The sequence below is a fragment of the Acomys minous genome (assembly GCF_964271855.1).
Source record: "Acomys minous genome assembly, chromosome: 16".
Classification (NCBI taxonomy): domain Eukaryota; kingdom Metazoa; phylum Chordata; class Mammalia; order Rodentia; family Muridae; genus Acomys; species Acomys minous.
Window position 1 is genome coordinate 58,183,375 of NC_140498.1, and position 19,205 is coordinate 58,202,579.

A 19,205-nucleotide genomic window follows, 5' to 3' on the forward strand; every position below is an offset into this window, starting at 1 on the left:
TGTGTGTTTGGGCTGTATTGTGTATATATTTTGTTTTGTTTTTCATCTGTTTGTTTTTGTGTGGGTTTTGTGTGTGTTTTTCAAGTCAGGGTTTCTCTGTGTAGCCTTGGCTGTCTTGGGACTCAATTTGTAGACCAGGGTGGCCTCGAACTCACAGAGAGCCTCCTGCGTCTGCCTCCCCAAGTGCTGGGATGAAAGGCGTGTGCCCACCACACCTGACTAAACCATAATCTTATCAAGCTGTAAACCCTTTGTTTGTGTATTAAATGCTTCCGTTTCCTTCAGCATCTCTTCTTCAGTCACTGCTTTGGTGGAATGACACAAGCACCATGGAGGGAGGTGGCACCAGACTGCTTGGGTCATTTCCCCCTTTTCTCTTTCTCTTTTTCCTTTCTTTTCTTTTTCAGTCCTGGGGAATAGAATCCAAGTCTGCTCTGGGGTTGAGGATTTAACTCAGTGTTAGAGTACTTGTCTAGCAAGTAGTAGGCCCTACACCCTAAATAAGAAATAATTAAAACAAAATCAGTCTGTCACTGAACTATTTCCCCAGTCCTCTTAATACTTTTTTCTCCCTTTAAATTTTTATTTTTAAATCCCAGCATTCGGGAAGCAGTGGCAGGCGGATCGCTGTGAGTTTGAGGCCAGCCTGGTCTACAAAGTTAGTCCAGGACAGCCAAGGCTACACAGAGAAACCCTGTCTTGAAAAACAAAACAAAAAATATATATCCAGGTATGGTGGTACATGCCTGTAATTCCAGCATTCGGGGAGGCAGAGGCAGGTGTATCTCTGTGAGTTCATGGCCAGCCTGGTGTACAAAGGGAGTCCAGGACAGCCAAGGTTACACAGAGAAACCCTGTCTCTAAAAACCAAATATATATGTGTGTGTATCTATGTATATTTTTAAAGTTATTTTTATTTATGTATATGTGCCTACGTGTCTATATGTACACCACATGCATGCAAGTGGCTCCCAGGTAGTACGAGAGCACTGTGGTCCTTAGAACTGGAGTTGCAGGCAGTTGTGGGTACTGGGAACAGAACTTAATACCTCTGAAAGAGCAACAGTCCCTAACCACTGAGCTGTCCCTCCAGCCTTCTTTTCACATTCTTGATTCTGCTAATCGTGTGATGACGGGACAAGTCATGTAACTTCTTCACATTCCAGGCCCTTCGTGTATGCAATGGGTAATGTTAGCAGTGTACCCATAAGGGTGTCTTGAGGATTTAATTAACTTGGTAAGTTAAGTAAGAACTCTGGTGCTTACGTAAATGTTACTGCAAATGTGGGCACTTACAGCCCTTGTGGACCTCTCGACGCAGGGCGTGAGTGCCACACTTTATCCCCACAACTATGCCCCTGTCTTCCCATTGGGGACTAATTCTGGCAGAATCAAAAGCATCTCTAGTTCTTCATTTCACTTGGAAATGGCTGATACGCGGAGCCCAGCCGTGGCCTTCGGATCACACAGAATCGCTTCAGGTTTGGCCATTTCGCAAGGCTCGTGTGCCAGAGGCTGTGATCTGATGTGGTCTGACGAGGAAAGGAAGGCTGGGCTGCGGGTCTGAAGAAGCCATCCAAGGCTGACCTAGGCTGCTCGTTTGCAATAAAGGGATGTTATTCTAAGGCAAGAGCAATAGTATAGTTACCCTGATCAAGTTACCGGGGAGAATAAAAGAAGACCAATGTTTCAGTGGTCTAGAAATGCTATGGTTTCTCTTCCTAGAAGGAACATTAAGTACTTCCACAAGTGATGGCTCCACTAAGGAATTCCTGTTGAGGACCAGAGAAAAGCCAGGACTTAACGCCAAGGCAGGGGGGCAGTTAGCAGCCTGCAAACACGCAAGTGCAACACCCAGCAGTTTCTGACTGCCCTCCCGCCTGGCTCGGGGCAAGGCCGTCAAACGGTTGGGGGAGGCTTGCACCTTGCTGCCCAGAGCATGGCTGGCCAGATCTGCTCATCCGCAGGGGCATGTGTATCCAACAGTGTAGAAGGCACTTTATGTTTTTATTATTATTCATGTTAAAGTAACTGGCGGGAGCGATGCACTGACTGTCCCTCCACATTTTGACGTTCACTTCGCCTTTACAGCAGCGAAAGGCAGGGGAGTATGAAATTTGCTCAGTTTCTTCCTCAGGCCCCCTGCACTTTTTTTCCGGCCCCGTCGGAGGACTTTATTTCACTAGCGGAAACCGGGCGCCTTGCTGCGCCTTCCCTTTAAGGGCTCCGGAAGTTCCGCCTGCTACGGAAGCCGACGCGGCTCTTCGGCGGAGCCCGTGTACGGATCCGCCAGGTCTTCCTGCTCGCCCACCGCGGACCAGGAAGCGCCAAGGTGAGTGCTCGGGACTGAGACGGGAGGACGTGTTCTGGGGGCGGCCCGTGCAGAGAGCCCTCGACGGACAGGGACGGCGGCACCGGGCTTCGGTCGAGCTCCCGAGAGCCCACGCCATACAATCCCAGTCGTCTTCGCCGCGTACGCGCAGTTTCTGCGGATGGTGGGGCTGGAGGTGTGGGCGTGGCCACTGCCGACCCCTAGAGACCCGCCCTGTGAGGCTGGCCTCGAACTCACAGAGATCCGCTTGCCTCTGCCTCCCGAGTGCTGGGATTAAAGTCGTGAGCCACCACACAGGACTTCAAATAGCAATTTTTTCTTTTCTTTCTTTTTTTGGCTTTTCAAGACAGGGTTTCTCCATGTAGCCTTGGCTGTCCTCAAACAGCCATCCGCCTACCTCTGCCTCCCGAGAGCTGGAGTTAAAGGCGTGTGCCACCACGCCCGGCTTCAAATAACAATTTTAAAAAATATTTACGTATTATGTATATGGTGTTAAGCCTGCATGTACTCTGCACACCGAAGAGCACCAGATCTCATCATAGATGGTTGTGAGCCACCATGTGGTTGCTGGGAATTGAACTCAGGACCTTGAGAAGAACAGCCGCTGCTCTTAACCTCTGAGCCATCTCTCCAGCCCTCAAATAGCAATTTTAAAAACGAAACATCATAGTACATTACAGCTCAGAGATACACTCATTTGGTTCCTGCTGAAGAGTGGCAGCAGGAAAGTATTCAAAGTTGTAAGAGCAGAGAAGACTGTGTGAGCCATAAAAACATCGCAGTTCCTCTTCTCCCGTAGACTTGGATCTGAACTGAGGTGTTTCGGTTGGCTTTTGCTGGCTCTTTGGGCTCTGACAGCAGAGCAGGTGCAACGCGAGCATGTTGTGGGGTTTGATGAGGATCAGGCAAATTCATCATGGTTGGCTGCAGTGGAGCTGCAAGCTGCAAGGATGCAGTCTGTTATGCACGTTTGTGAATTCATTTTTTTGGTTCTTGCTCATTCCAATGCCGTTTTCTGTCAGCCGCCACATTTAGTTACACTGCCCCAGTTTAAAAAGCTGGGTGCTGCTGGGCGGTGGGGGCACGTGCCTTCGATCCCAGCAGGTGGATCTCTGAGTTCGAGGCCAGTCTTGTCTATAGAGCCAGTTCCAGGACAGCCAGGGCTACATAGAGAAACTTGTCTCAGAAAAAAAGAAACAGAGTGGATACTAAGACGCATTAAGTTGTGTGTTTGCAAACTCCTCGTCTCTACCCCATGAAGCACAGTGGACCAGAACACAGTGCAACCATCACAGGGTCCACAGCCCCGCAGCCACTCTTTTCGGCATAAGGACCTGTGTGCCTGTTTTATACATAGATTCCCAAACCTGAGCAGCTCAGGTGCTTGTTGACTGTAAATTAGACTTCTGCAGAGTGCAGTGCAAAGTCCTGAGGGGAGCCACCATGTAGCCCAGGCTGGCCTCGAACTCATGATCCTCCTGCCTCTGCCTCCTTCAGCAAATCCTATCAAGTGTGCACCACCACAAGTGGCCCAGTTTACTTTCTTTTGTTGTGAGAAAACAACATTACCAAAAAACAAAGACTGCTAGGAGAGGAAAGGATTTATTTGGCTTGCGGGTCCAAATCATAGTTCATCAGTGAGGGAAGTCTGGGCAGGACCACAGAGGAGCATTGGCCACTGGCTGGTCCCCCATGGCTGCTCAGCCTGCTGCTTAGAGCACCCAGGAGCACAGGCCCAGGAATGGCACCGCCCACAGTGGGTTGGCCCCTCCTACAGGAAGCTGCCCCACAGGCCGATCTAGGGGAAGCATTTTCCCTGCTGAGGCTCCCTCTTCCCCCATGACTCCGTGGCCTGGACAATGCAGAAATCCAGCATGTCCGTTCAGTAAGAGGACCCGTGGCCACGCAGGCAGGAGCAGTGGCGCTGACATGACCACAAGCCGCTGCTGCTTCTTGGCCAACAGTTCTTGTGTGTTTTCTTTACACTTTAGTTACAAAGATAATTTTAACAAAGGCTGGCGAGGTGAAGGACTGACACCCACGGAGCCAGATTCGGGAAATGCCGCCATCTTCGAGCTGTCTAACTTCTGTTTCCTGCTGAGCCCTTGCAGCGTGGCAGGTGGAGTGTGTTTCCTGACAGTCTTATTTCCACACTGAGAACACTGACGGCGGCACCTATGCTAGTTCCAAATACCTAATCCGAATTCCTGTTTCCCCAGTGAGTCTCCTCAGAGGATTTTCTCAAACACGTTACATTTTGTAATTTCCTTATATATTTAAAAATAGCCTACCATTCCCTGTCCATCCTCCCCAGGCCCGTCTTCTTGGGGCTGTGAGAACGCCTCCCTGAAGTGTCCTCCAGTTCACTCCTCTCTGGATCCAGCCTTGTTCTAGAAGCTTGCTGGAGAGGTGGGCCGGGTTACCTCGGGGCAATACTGTGTTCCAGAAAGCACTGGTGTTTGCAGCAGGCTTGCAGTAGGAGACATGCCTCGTGTGTCACATTGCCCCACTGGTGGCAGTGCTGCCCTGACCCTTGGTCACGATGCTGACGGCCAGCTTCCTCTTCAGCAGAGTGCTGTATTTAATCTGGAGGCAGTGTGTGGGTGACCGCCTGGCATTGGCCTTACACTAGAAGGTGTTTGGTTTTTGCCTAAATGAGCCATTTTCATTGGCGGCAAAATGGTGATATATTATTTCCATTATTAGCTCCATGCCTGGAAGAAGAGATTGTCCTTATCAACATAGATGGGCACAGTTTTTCCTAAAAGGGCAGAATAAATGCTCAGTCTTTCTGTTGAATTGCCAATAGCTGGGTGTGATATTGCCAGTTAGCGCCCTAATAGATATTTGCATATTCAGTGTTTTGAAGGGGATTACTACCATTTTCCTTAATGCTTAAGTTATACAGCTGGCTGGAGGGAACCCTTCACACCGCCGAACTGTAAATGAGATACGGTCACCAAACGCCCTGGAGATGAAGTATCTGATACAGGATGGTCAGGCAGCCTGGGCTGCGCTGATACAGGATGGTCAGGCAGCCTGGGCTGTGCTGATACAGGATGGTCAGGCAGCCTGGGCTATGCTGATACAGGATGGTCAGGCAGCCTGGGCTGTGCTGATACAGGATGGTCAGGCAGCCTGGGCTATGCTGATACAGGATGGTCAGGCAGCCTGGGCTATGCTGATACAGGATGGTCAGGCAGCCTGGGCTATGCTGATACAGGATGGTCAGGCAGCCTGGGCTATGCTGATACAGGTGGTCAGGCAGCCTGGGCTGTGCTGATACAGGATGGTCAGGCAGCCTGGGCTATGCTGATACAGGATGGTCAGGCAGCCTGGGCTGCGCTGATACAGGACGGTTGGGCAGCCTGGGCTGTGCGATACAGGACAGTCAGGCAAACTGGGCTGTGCTGATACAGGACAGTCGGGCAGGACTGGGCTGTAATCACGAGAAAAGAAACATGGACAAGCGGGCACCTCGGTGTTTGTTGATGGCCTGGTGTCCACTTGTGCCTGTCAAAGGTGATTGTGGCTGGAGGACAGCACGCACTGCTCGCTGCACTTCTGCTACACAGGTTTTCCAGGACTGTTATATCTCTGTGCTGAGGATAAACCACATGCCAGGCAAATGCTCTGATACTGAGCCACATCCACAGGCCCCTGTAAGGAATTCTCAGTCATAAGTAAGAATTAGGAATTGGTGATTTTTCTTTTCTGAGTCTCACTGTATAGACCAGGCTAGCCTGGAACTCACAGAGATCCCTCCCTCCTGGAATGCTAGGATTAAAGGCGTGTACAAAGATCGCAATGGGAAGTGAAGGAAACACTTTTTAATTTGGTAAAGAAGTGTTTTGGTTTTGGTTTTGTAGAGAGGGTTTCTCTGTGTAGCCTTGGCTGTCCTGGACTCACTTCGTATACTAGGCTGGCCTCGAACTCACAGAAATCCTCTTGCCTGTACCTCCCTGAGTGCTGGGATTAAGGCATGTACCACCATGCCCAGCTAAGAAGCATTTTTTACTTTATTTATTTATTTGTTTATTTTTTAATTTTTAAAGATTTATTTATTATTATGTATACAGTGTTCTGCCTACATGTACACCTGCAGGCCAGAAGAGAGGATCAGATCCCATTACAGATGGTTGTGAGCCACCATGTGGTTGCTGGGAATTGAACTCAGGACCTCTGGTAGAGCAGCCAGTAACCTCTGAGCCATCCCTCCAGCCCTAAGAAGCATTTTTTAATTTAATTAAAAAAATTTTTTTGTATTTCCTATATTTTACAAGTACTTTACCACATGTATATCTGTGCACCACATACATGCAGTCCCCTCAGAGGCCAGAGAAGGGTGTCGGATCCCCTGGAATTAGCATTACTGTTGGACTTATCGACACCATGTTGGTCCTAGGAATCGAACCCTGGTCCTCTGGAAGAGCAGAGGGCTCTCAGCCTCTGGGCCCTCTCGGCAGCACCTGAAACAGCATTTCTACAACATTTTCATAATTGAACCCCCAGATGAACTTAGCTTTTGTAGAGATGGAAGTACCACGCCACGCTGCTCAGTCTGCTCATCACCCATGCTAGGGACCGTGCCAGCCGAGAGAGAGCCCATGTCTTGGTGTTGCCTTCCTGCAGGTGATCTGGTGGTCCATGTGCCGTACTCTACCACTGTAGCAGACCATCAGCACCAATGACGGAGCAGTAATAAACTGTCCCCACTGCTTTGTCAGGATGGCCCTTCTTCTGAAGAAGCTGATGTTCCAAGCCATAAAGGCGGACAGTGCCTTAGTCAGCAGATGCTTCGGAAAACCCACTGTGCAGCCAGACCTGGCACAGCCGTGCCTGACTGCCTCCACCCCGAAGCTGCTGTACCTGATTTCTGCAAAGGGTTTTAGTACTGTTGGCAACACCCACGGTGAGAGGAAACAGAAAAGGAAGGATGCTTTCACTAACACTGGGAGGAAGATTAGCGAGCGAGTCATCCGCGTCCTGGATGAGAAGGGCAGCGACCTGGGAATGATGCACCGAGCCGATGTCATCAGACTCATGGACAAGCAGGACCTGAGGCTGGTGCAGAGGAACGCCAGCTCTGAGCCACCCGAGTACCAGCTCATGACCGGAGCGCAGATCCACCAGGAGCGGCTAAGGCTCCGCGAACAGGAAAAGGCCAAACCGAAAACTGGTAGGTGCTTTGCTATTCATGCCTTGAATCCTTCATGGGGGCAGATGACTCTTTCAGGGGGGCTGCATATCAGATAGTTACATTAGGATTCAAAACAGTAGAAAAATTACAGTTAAGATGTAGCAACGAAATAATCTTATGGTCGGGGGTTACCATAATATAAAGCACTGTACTAAAGGGTCACAGCATTAGGAAGATTGTGTAGAGGAAGTTTAATTCAGAACATGGCTGAGTTCAAAGACAGCCTGGTGTACAGAGCCCAGGACAGCCAAGTCTACACAGAGAAACCCTGTCTCAAAAAACCAAAAGAAGAAAAAAGAAAGAACGAAAAGAAAAGCTTAGATCCAGGCACAGTGGTACATGCCTTTAATCCCAAACAATGAAGGTAAAGTTAGTTTGTAGAAGAAGCACCCATGTTGGAAAGTGATGTCTGATTGCATGGCAGACAAGGTGACAAATCAGAGATTTGACAGAATAGGACACGCCCAACTCTCAGGAGAAGAGAGAGAAAGGGAAGCTACGTAAGAGGCAGTTTTACCAGGATAATCTTTATGCTGGTCTCCCTATTTAAAGCAGCGGACAGTGAGATGAGGGCTGCCATGCCTGACGGGCCTGAGGTCTTACCGTGGGGTGGAAGGTGAGGTCAAAGTATAGTAAGCAGGCAGGCCCGGCACTAAACCTCACTGTTCCCAACCAGGACCAGCGGTGACGAAGGAACTCATTCTCTCTTCAAACATCGGGCAGCATGACTTAGACACAAAGAGCAAACAGATCCAGCAGTGGATCGAGAGAAAATACCACGTCCAAGTCACAGTAAAGAGGGGGAAAGATGCAGAGCAGCCAGGGAATGAGCTGGTAAGTGGGCGTGGGCACCTGCAGAGCAACTGCACCGGCTACAGGCAGAAAGGGATTAGTAATTCTGCCACCCAGTATGGCACCGGCTTCCTAGTGTCAAAGTGCATGTTTACTGTGTGTTTTCCATGTGAACTGTTCTAGGGGCTAGAGATAGTTCAGTGGTTAGAGCAGTGAGTACCCAGGTTCAGTTCCCAGCACCCACACAGCAGCTCACAAAACAGTCTAAACTCCAGCTCCAGAGGACCCTACTGGCACTGCACACGTGTGCACAAACGTAAGTGCAGGCATACATATTTAAAACTTTTGTAATATAAAAGCTATAAATTACTTATTTTAAAGACTAGGATTCTCTGGAGAACGTTACTGGCCTAGAACCCCTGGAGTTTGCACAGGGTTTGGCTTTTAGGCCTAGCTCACTCCGTCACCCCCAGAGGCAGCACTGGCGCAGGGTGTCTCAGCTCAGGTGTGCAGGGCACAGCTCAGCTGCTACACACTTCTGGGTGTCCAGGTGGGGTCTGCCTCCCTCCGTCCCTCAGAAGGCAGGCACTTGGCCAAGCCCCAACCCCAGTGTTTGATTTGAGGAAGTGTGAGTGGGCTAACTGTAGCCGCTTAGTGCTGTGACAGTGTTGGTTGAGCACGTGACGTGTGGATGTCAGTCACAAGGGAAGACGTGGGAACTGAGCAGCCTGTCACAGCAGCTCCAGGGTGCTGTCATGTGCTTGCTCAGTTTCCCCACAGCACTGGAGACACTGAGTTCAGTCTTGCCCTGTTGTCCTTTGTAGGATGAGATATTTAACCAGATTCTGCAGACTATGCCTGGAGTAGCAACCTTCTCCAGCAGGCCGAAAGCCATTAGAGGAGGGACTGCCTCCATGTGTGTTTTTCGTCATCTGAGCAAGAAAGAAGAGAAGGCGTTCCGGGAATCTCAAGAGAGCCAGGCAAGAGACACTTTGAGCAAAGACAACAGAAACAGCAGTGAGTCGGATGGTCAGTCTCAGTGATTTTAATAAAAAGAAGTCCTGGCTTCCGCAGAAGCGTCCGCTGGCCACTCTGGAGTCCTTCACGCGGCCAGTGGCGCCTAGCAGAGGGCAGGCAATGCCCCTGGCGGGAGCCTCTTGTCTTCCAGGCCGCTGTTGGACTCTGTGCCATTAGGCAAGGAGGACTCTGGTGCATGTTTCCTTTTAGGAGGGAGGTACCCACTGAGGCGAGAGGCCAGGCTCCGTCTCTCCCGAGGTGGTGGTACCTTTGGGAATAAGGAAAACAGACAGTTCACATCACAATCACCTGTCTCACATCCATTGGACAGGACGGTGGCGAGGGGGGGGGGGACGACAGGTGCCCAGCCCACCTCACAGCTGAGTGCTGGCCCAGCAGCTGCCACTCACCTTGAGCTTCCTGTCAGGGTTGTGCACGACGCTGTGCCTCCAGAGGCTCTGCTGCAGGGCATGGGAAAGAAGGCTGCTTTAGAGGCCCTTGCTATGGGACCGAGAGGCAGCTCAGTGGCTTGAGGCGTGCTGCGGACAACATGGGTTCAGTTCCCAGAACTCACATGGCACCTTGCAGCCACCTGTACTCTGGTTCTGGTAATTCTTTTTTAAAAACTTGAAAACTCTTGGAGTCTGTACTGCTAAAATGTGGTGCGATGGTGCAATAAACTTCCAGCTGCCTTTGTGAGTGAATCTGACTTCTCCCCAACACCCGAGCAGAGCCGGGGATCCGCAGCTCCTTCAGTGACGCTGACATCTTCCACCCCAGTCTCCTGACTCAGACCTTCCCTGAGAAGGGAACGCCCGCTCTGACACCCGCTCTGACACCCGCTCTGACGGAGCGCCTGCGTTTATGCTTGCTTAACTGAACCTATCTCAGTTGAGTTCCCAAACGCTGCTGGGTGACCATAGCACCTGCGGCGTGGAGTGGGCTGGGTGTCTATATTCCACAGGAAGAGCTCTTTAGACACCAGCTAGGCTGAGGCAGACTGTAGAGTCCCCCACCAGGAACAGTGCTCCCCCCTGACCCTGTGAGTCAAGCCAAGACCCCACAGCCCAGAGCTTGCCCATCTGTGCTGCCCGCCTCCTTTCCCAGGCCCCAGGAGACGGCTGAGAGGCTCACAGTGATAGCAGCTAAGCAAGCAGAAGTGAAGGGCCAGGCTCTCCCACCCAGCACAGCTGGGAACCCTGGAGCTGTGGGTCTCGGCCTGTGGGTCTCAGCCCCTCAGGGTCATACACCAGATACCCTGCATATCAGATAGTTATGGTTCCTAACAGTAGAAAAAATCAGTTATAAACCAGCAACAGAATAATTTTATGCCTGGGGTCCGCACATGAGGAACTGCTGTTGGATCCCAGCATGAGAGGCTGAGAAACACTGCCCTAGAGTGCTTGTTAAAACTGGCCCCTTTACCCTCCCAACCCCAGGGTCCTGGCCCCGCTGGGTCCGAATGGGGGACCTGGGGTTCTGCAGGCTGGACAGGGGACACTCACTTTCATTGCAAACGTTTTGCCACAGCCGGGGTGCTCACACGCAAATGGGCGCTGCTCCTCGTGGAAGGAGAGGATGTGGCTCTGCAGGTTGAACACGGTAGTGTAGCTCCTCCCGCAGCCCTCCCGTGGACAGCGGTACACGTCCCTCTGTGGAGCGTGAGTCTTCATGTGCTGCTTAAGGTAATCTCTGCGCTTGAATGTCTTCTGGCACACCGTGCAGGCTACTTGCTCTGGTAGGGAGACACACGTAAATGAAACAACATACAAACCAAGGACTTGAACCCCTGTCTCACTGCCATGTTGGCTTTGAGTCACTAAGTTCGCACATGGCTCCCACATTCCCTGACTCCTCACTTGTCAAGGAGCATGTCCTTGGCATGGTTGACCAGGCACAGGAAATGGATGCCTCCGAGGCATCCGCCCTTGCCCCCGACACAGAGCAGCATTTCCCGGTCCTACAGAGTTGAGCCTCACAAAGGCCAAACATAGCAGCACCATCTCCGAGACCCGCAGTCCTTGCTCACACTTGGCAACCCAGGAAGCCAGCACCACACAGGTGCAGAACCCCCAGGAAGCCAGCACCACACACAGGTGCAGAACTCTCAGAAGCCAGCACCGCACACAGGTGCAGAACCCCCAGGAAGCCAGAGCCCCCAGGAAGCCAGCACCACACACAGGTGCAGAACCCCCAGGAAGCCAGCACCACACAGATGCAGAGCCCCATCCTTTATGGACAAGCGTGCACCTCTCCCTTTCCAAACACGCTGTCAGCTCGTCCACAGCTCTGGCCGCCTTACCTTTATGGGCTTCTCTCGTGTGTTTCAAAAGCTCCGTCCATGTTTTCCCCACAAAAGAGCATCCCCTTTGACATAGATAGCCTGTTCAAAAAAGGAAAAAAAGTTATCCAGTGGCTGTTTTGAATACCCAGGGAAAACCCTGATGACAGCCAAAAAGACCACGTGCCCATGCAGTAGTCTCCTCCCAAAAATGCGCAGCTCTGATAGCCAGGTGTGATGACACACGCCTTTAGTCCCAGCACTTGGGAGGCAGAGGCAGGCAGATATCTGTGAGTTCAAAGCCAGCCTGGTTTACAAAGTGAGTCTAGGACAGCCAGGGCTACACAGAGAAACCTTGTCTTGAAAAACCAAATGAATGAATGAACAAACGAACAAACCACTCTGCTGGATGCAATGGAGGTGGGTCTCAGGGGCTCACTGCTCTGAACCCCTTACACATTAGAGTGGTGTACACAGGAGTTATTCATCAACTCGAAGCACAGCCAGGAGCTTAGGCCATCACTGGCAGCGGCAGAACACACGACGTCATGCCTCTTTAGACAGTAACAGGATGGTGACTCTCGCCACACGCAGTGTGACCATGAACAGATGCAAGCACACCGTGCTGGTGCTGTGCTCCTCCCTGGTGTTGGCACAGCGCCCATCCTATGTACCCTCGGTGCCGGCACAGTGCCCGTCTTACGTACCTTCGTGAACCTTCGCATGGCGTTTCAGCCGGCTGGGGGAGGCAAAGTGCTTGCCACATCCTTCGTGGGTACACCTGGGAAAGAGCATGCCAAGCATTAGCCAGTCCTTTCCTCGGAGAATCCTGCTGGAATCCTGTCTTTCCCACACCAAAGCCCATCTCTTCCCACACCAAACCTGTCACCAAAGCAAAGATTCAGTGTAGTCCTAAAAACAAACACAAGTGACTTGGCCAGCTCTGGAGCAAAACAAGCTACTTTGAGGAAAAGTCACCTCCTTTGTTTATGTCATCAAAATAAACATTCTCTGAATTCTGAAAATATCCTGACTTGTGGCTACAGAAATGACTTCAAGAGGCTGGCCAACTTAGTTTAGGTAAACCCTGGACCACCCCCAGCTGTAGTCTGGTGCGGCCAGTATGCTGCACACTCAGCTGAGAACACAGCACGGGGCTGGGGTGCAGCTCAGTGGGGACCAGCACCAGAAAAACACCACAGATGGCTTCTGTTGCTGGACATGGTGGCACATGCCTGTCATCCCAGCACTGAAGAGCAGGGGCTAGCCTGAGCTATGTAGCAAGACTGTGTCTCAAGAAAACAGAAGAGGGAAGCAACGAGGGAGGGAAGGAAGAGGAAAAGGAAGTAGCAGGTGGAGGGGCTTCGGGGGACAGGAAACATGGTGTGCTGTATGCTCAGCACCAATGAGAAATGTCCCTGGGTGCAGAGCCCCAGCCACCGTCAGCACCTACAGGCCACAAGCCTGCGGGTGAGACCACAGTGTCACAGCAGGAGCACCAGGGTAAAAGGCAGCCTGTGGGAGGCAGGGGCAAGGCCCACCAGCCCAAACTGTGCAGGGAGACCCCGCCCAGGCATGCAGGCACCCCAACACCCCGCCCACCACCTCTGCTACTCAGGAGCCCCTCAGTGCAGGCAGGACCCAGTTACTTAAGTTCTATAGTAAGAAAAGCTTTTGAAATGGCACGCTCTAAAACTGAACAGGCATGAGGCGTGGTGGAGCACGCCTGTAATCCCAGCACTCCCGAGGCAGAGGCAGGCGGATCACTGGGAGTTCAAGGCTATCCTGGTCTACAAAGTGAGTCCAGGACAGCCAGGGCTACACAAAGAGAAACCCTATCTCAAAAACACAAACAAAAAAACCAGAACAGGCAGGTAGTTCCTCACCTTCCCTTCAAGCTTAGGCTGGACTACAAGCTGTTCCCCACACATGCAAAATGGTTTATAGAGAAACAAGTAGACCAGAGCACTTTTCAGCCCCCACGGGCACACACCCCAGGCTTGCTCAGGACCCCAATCTCCGCTGAATTCCAGCGTGTAGGCAAAACACAGACCTGAAAAGCGGCTCGCTGGTGTGCTGGCACTGGTGGGCTTTCAGCTGCTGGTGTTTCTTAAAGGCCTTCTTGCAACCTTCAAAATTGCACTGTTAAAAGCATAATGCACTGTTCAGAAAAGGCAGCAAATCAAATCCTGGCCTGGAGAGATAGCTCAGTGGTGAAGCACACTCGCTTCTCTTGCAGGGGACCCGTGTTCGGATCCCAGCACCCACGTGGTGGGTCACAACCATCTCTAACTCCGGTTCCAGAGGACCCGACACCCTCTTCTTCTGCCTCCACAGGCACCAAGCATGTACGTGGTGACAGACACATGCACCTAAACACTAGTCTCTTGCGATCTACATGTCCCAGGGATATAAGCTTTCACCACTGAGTCCCTGTGAAAATTCCTCATCTCCAGAAGCTTGAAGAGCCTCGATGTTCAGAAAGGCAAACATGCTTCTGCCGGAGAAGGCACGGGAACACGGCAGGAACACGGCTGTGTCCAAGCTGACTGAAAACAAGCCTGCAGGATGAGGACAGCCAATGCCGGCCGTCACATGGCCAGCATGTGACTTTGGTAAAGACAGGAAGTTGGAACACACGAAGCCATACTTACTACATACTGCCTGTGTAGATTTTCATGTCTGCGTTCAATGTGCTTCTTCAAGTTTGATTTTGTGTTGAATTTCTGGTTACAGCCGTTATCTGAACAACTGCAAGAGATGATATGAACCACAACATAACACACTGAGGCAAGACAAGGCTTACAGTGTGAACATCTGGGGCTGGAGAGGCGGCTCAGCGGTGAAGAGCACTGGCTGCTCTTGCAAAGGGCCGGGGTTCAGTTCCCAGCACCTATATGGTGGCTCACGATCACCTGTAATCCAGTTCCAGGGATCTGACGCCCTCTTCACCAGGCACCAGGCACACAGGAGACACACACATACATGAGGGCGGGCAAAAGATCCACACAGGTAAAATAATAAAATAGCAATGATTTGTTTTAAAAAAGTGTGAACAGCCCTTACTTTACAAAGGCTGATGATCTCAAAGCACACTGCAAAATAGGTTTTAGTAAATTCCAAAATGTCATGCTGGGGTTGTGGCTCGGTGCAGCGTGTGTGTGTGTGTGTGTGTGTGTGTGTGTGTGTGTGTGTGTTGTGGGGACAGGCAGGTGAAAATGACAGTCCCACATGCCAAACCGTGTCATGAAGGCCTCTGCTTGGATGGGCCCTGCGACAGGATGCTCTGCACTCCACTCCAGGCAAAAGTATAGTGGGTCAGCCACATGTGGACACTGGCCTCGGAGCCCTGACGGTTGCTTAGGTCAGCTACTTTAATTTAGACTTTAATCACCTTCCTTTTGTGAGAAATGTCATCATAAACTGTATTGTACACGAAGAAGAGAGGCTGGCTCCCGTATGGTCCCTACAGGTAAAACATACACTTGGCACAGACCCGTGAGCCACGTGTGCCCTCTGGGATGTCACCAGGCCACTCCAGTTCCCCGTGTTAGAATCTTGGCCTTGAGAGACTTTGTGGCAATGAACCGGGACCCTTTTCCCAGTCTCACTGCATGGGAAGACACCTGGGCAAAAGGGGTCACAAGATTAGGGAGCACAGCGAGGGGGTACAGTTCAGAGGTCGCGAAGCACACGGAACGGTGCTGCGTACCTGACCTTCCTCCCCTGCCCCTGTCATTAGAAGTGGCCTCATGGCTAAGGGCAGGCCATCCTATCAACCTTTCACGGTACCTAAAATGCATACAATACACGTCTCACCCTCCTTGAGACAGCAGGGCACCCAACATGCATCCTGCAGCGCCGGGTTGAAGGCCCAGGATGAGAATGGCACACAGGGACCAATTTGGAGCCCAGGTCCCTAAAGTGCCCGGAGCACCCCAACACCTTCCAGTCAGGACACAAAGAACCCCGATAGGAAACCACCTTGTGCTCAATTTCTCTTCACCCTTGACTCTAAAACTAGCAGAGGCATTTAAACACAGACAGGGTCCCAAATTCTGGCAGGAACCAAATGGCGAGGGTAGGAGGAAGGAGGGTCCTGGTGAACTGCAGTGAGCAGTGTTGGCACGAAGCACAGCTGTGCCACGGTACATGTCTCAAAGCCAAGCATACAGGGAAGGTAAAAAGAAGAGAGGAGCAGAGGCCATTGCACAACACAGTAAGGGACACGGACTTCATATAATCTGAGTTCAAAACCGCTGCTTGTCATAAAGTCCCCTGCCTGTGACAGGAGAGAGCCAGTCTGAGCCAGGGACACTTTTTGAGGATCAAACTCAGGCTGTCAAGCTCGGTGGCAAGCAGTTTTACCCGCTAATGCGTTTCAGCAACCCGCCCTCTAGTTCTTAGTCTTACGAAGCAGCCATCCTCCTGCTATGGCTACGACTCCAAAGGCCTCGCTGCCCACCCCCCACCCACCCCACTCACACAAAGGGCTTTTCTCCAGTGTGAATCAGGACATGTCGGCTCAGATGGTAGTCTCTGATGAAGGCCTTGCCACAGCCCTCATAGTCACAAACAAACGGCCTCTGCAGAAAGACAGGGGGAGGGAGGAAAATGTTTACACATTTATGTACTGTGTGTGTGTGTGTGTGTGTGGCGCGCATTTGCACCACTGCATACACGTGGAGGTCAGAGGACAACTTTCAAGGGTCAGGTCTTTTCTTTCCTTCTACCCTGTGGGTCCTAGGAATCCAACCAAGGTTCTCAGAGCTGGCTACACGTGCCCCCCTCAATGAGCCATGGCAGCAGCTCTGTGTTGTTAAGTCTGATCTGTGGCAGGCAACACCTCGGACTTCCCTCCAGGGATGTGTCCACTCAGGTGCCTGCCGCATCTGCACGACCATCTTTGCCGCCCCTAAGTTCCACACCATAAAACGCCCATCTTCTCCCAAGTCACTGTAGGAAGCAGACTTTTGTTCCGTTATACCCAGCATCTGGTGGGGAGGTTAACCTGCTCCTGTCGGGAGGGCCCAGGCTTCCCTGACTGCAACTGAAGAGAGGTCAGGGCACAGGAAGGACTAGGTGCGTCTCATCCCAGATGCGCTGGGTGTCTGTACTAACAGATACCAGGCACAAATACGGGAAAATGTGTCACAGCAGAAAAGGCTCATAGGCTGGGCGGTGGTGGCGCATGTCTTTACTCCCAGCACTCGGGAGACAGAGGCAGGCGGATCGCGAGTCCAGGACAGCCAAGGCTAACACAGAGAAATCCTGTCTCGGAAAAACAAAAAAAAAAAAAAAGAAGAAGAAGAAGAAAGAAAAAGAGAAAAGAAAAAGCTCAAAGGTGCAAAGGCACTGATCCACTGATGCCAGCCCTAACCACAATCTCCATTTGGAACCCTGGAGCAGGAGCATGGTACCAAGACCTCAATCACAGACCAGCACAGAGTCAAAGAACCTTGTTGGGCACCAGTCCCAGAGTAGGGTCGGTACTAGTCAAATTATCGTCGCGTCTGGGCCAATATAAATACAATTGCAAGTGTCCAATTAAAGTACAGGGTTCTGGTCTAAAAGGAAAGGCAAGCTCTAACTCGGACACAAGGACTAAAGAATAAAAAAAAAGCCAAAATGTGAGAACAGAATGGACTAGGAAAAAAGGGGGTAAAGTCACAAAGGATGTTATGAGGGCCCGCAGGGTGGGTGCGTCTGACAAGAGGAACCAGGGTGCATAAAACAAAAAGGAGGAGGAGCCAGGGGAAAGAGCCAAACATGAAGGCTTTACCTGGTCACCCTTAACCCAGCCTTGATACCTGACCCGAGCCCTCCTGCAATTAAAAGGGCGCTCACTTGTTGCTTGCAGCGAACCCTAATGCTTTCCCCTGGGGGATGGGTGTGTCTGGGGGGGGGAGGGGTAGCTGATCTCTCTAGCGGTCTGGGCTCCTACTAAAGATGGCTGGGGCAGGGGGCTGCCCGCGAGCGGCGTCCTTGCTCGTGGCCCGCGCCCGGGCTCGCCACGCACACGCGCGGCCACCTTACCTCCCCCGTGTGCTTGCACAGGTGCGCCTCTAGCTTCCAGGCTTTGTTGTAACTGGCGCAGCAGTCGGGGAAGGAGCAGATGAACCTTCCGGAGAGCGCGGGGCGCGGCGGGGCGGGACCCGCACAGGCCGCCACGAACGCGTCCGCGATGGTCAGGGACGACACGGCTTCCGCGACCGAGACCCCGGGCTCCAGGGCGACCCGGCGGCGCCCCGGCCGAGGCCGGGCAGCCACGTGAGGCTCCCGGAACGGCGGACGCGATTCCCGGGCGCACCGGCCCTGCGACTCTGCAGCTTCCCGGCTCGCGGCCCCGCCCCCGGCCCCGCCCCCTGCACGCTTCCCGGCTCACGGCCCCGCCCCCTGCCCGCTTCCGGGAGCGCAGTCCCGCCCCCCTACCCCGCGAACGCGCATGCCCCGAGAGGCTCGGCCTAGGAGCTTGGCTGCGCATGCGTGTGACGGGCAGGTGGGCTCCGTCCTCCGCTTCCGCTGCTTAGGGAAGCCGGAAACGCCGCTTACAGATCCCGGAAGCCAGCTCAAAGTAGCTTACGGCCCCAGGACGCGATGGATCCCAAGCTTGTCTGTTCCTTCACCAGGACGGTTAAACCGATCGTAGTTCTGAGAGTAGATGTGCTGCTTAGTGTTCTGTCAGCTTTCACTTGCATCAAGCGTCGGGGCTGTTTCCAGCTGTCTTGATTTCCTCAAGTCGCCGAGTCCTCAAGGGCTGGGGCTATTTCCTCCTTCCTTATAAGGTGTGCGTCCTGCTGAAGTGATCTTGCTGTTAGTTGAATGAAGATAACTGTGGGAAATCTTAACGCTTTTTTTTTTCCTCCACGAATATCTTTACTGAAGGATATTTTGAATGCACTTTATTCCAGTCAAACTAATCCACACGGAATTTTTGATTTTGACCAGAGGGCTCAAGGGGTATCGGGCAACAGCAGCAGGAAGGCCTCCGGATTGCAGACTTCCTTTGATGCTTGCACGCGTGTTGTGCGCTTGCGTGTGTGTGTGTGTGTGTGTGTGTGTGTGTGTTGCTGCTGTCTCTCACTTCATCCTGTTGCCCCTTCCCTGTTCTCACTTTCCAACCCAGCGTCCGACCCTCCCTCCCAGCTCCTCTGCCTCTCTCTCCTTCTCTCTGAAGATCAGGTTCTAGAAGATTCTGAGGTCCTGCCCTTGTGGCTGTTGTTTTCCAAGGACCTCAGTCTCACTCAAGCAGCCTGGACTTTGCATAATCTTCTTTCTCTCCTCTTAGTTAACTATGACCCTGGTTAGATAGCATGGGGCCCAGTTAGGACTCAGGCTCTCCCCAGACCCACCCAAACATCTCAGTCCCTGGGGGATTGTGAGCCATGAGGGTCAAAGCTAAAGATTAACACAGACAGAGCTAGCCCAGCGGTGGTGGCACTTAGAAGGCAGAGGCAGGTGGGATCTCTTGAGTTCCAGGCCAGCCTGGTCTACAGAGCGAGTTCCAAGATGGCCAGGGCTACACAGAGAAACCCTGTCCAGAAAACAAAAAACAAAATAAAACAAAACCCCATAAAACTGTA

At 52.1% G+C, this 19,205-nt stretch overlaps 2 protein-coding genes across 2 annotated transcripts; one reads left to right on the forward strand and one right to left on the reverse strand.

The window, feature by feature from the left end:
• Window positions 1-2,198: 2,198 nt before the first annotated feature.
• On the forward strand, window positions 2,199-9,367 carry MTIF3 (mitochondrial translational initiation factor 3; the record flags this gene model as incomplete). The annotated part of the gene is made up of 4 exons (XM_084761837.1): window positions 2,199-2,332; window positions 7,060-7,511; window positions 8,209-8,366; window positions 9,149-9,367. Exons 2-4 carry the CDS (start codon window positions 7,061-7,063, stop codon window positions 9,365-9,367), a joined length of 828 nt encoding a protein of 275 aa, XP_084617963.1. The 5' UTR covers window positions 2,199-2,332; window position 7,060.
• GTF3A (general transcription factor IIIA) lies at window positions 9,354-18,106 on the reverse strand (the record flags this gene model as incomplete). Its single annotated transcript, XM_084762263.1, has 10 exons — window positions 9,354-9,609; window positions 9,752-9,802; window positions 10,847-11,076; window positions 11,644-11,724; window positions 12,330-12,403; window positions 13,676-13,764; window positions 14,277-14,373; window positions 16,108-16,208; window positions 17,659-18,002; window positions 18,055-18,106. The coding sequence occupies 10 exons, from the start codon at window positions 18,104-18,106 to the stop codon at window positions 9,445-9,447; spliced, it is 1,284 nt and encodes a 427-aa protein (XP_084618389.1). The 3' UTR covers window positions 9,354-9,444.
• Between the last annotated feature and the right edge of the window lie 1,099 nt (window positions 18,107-19,205).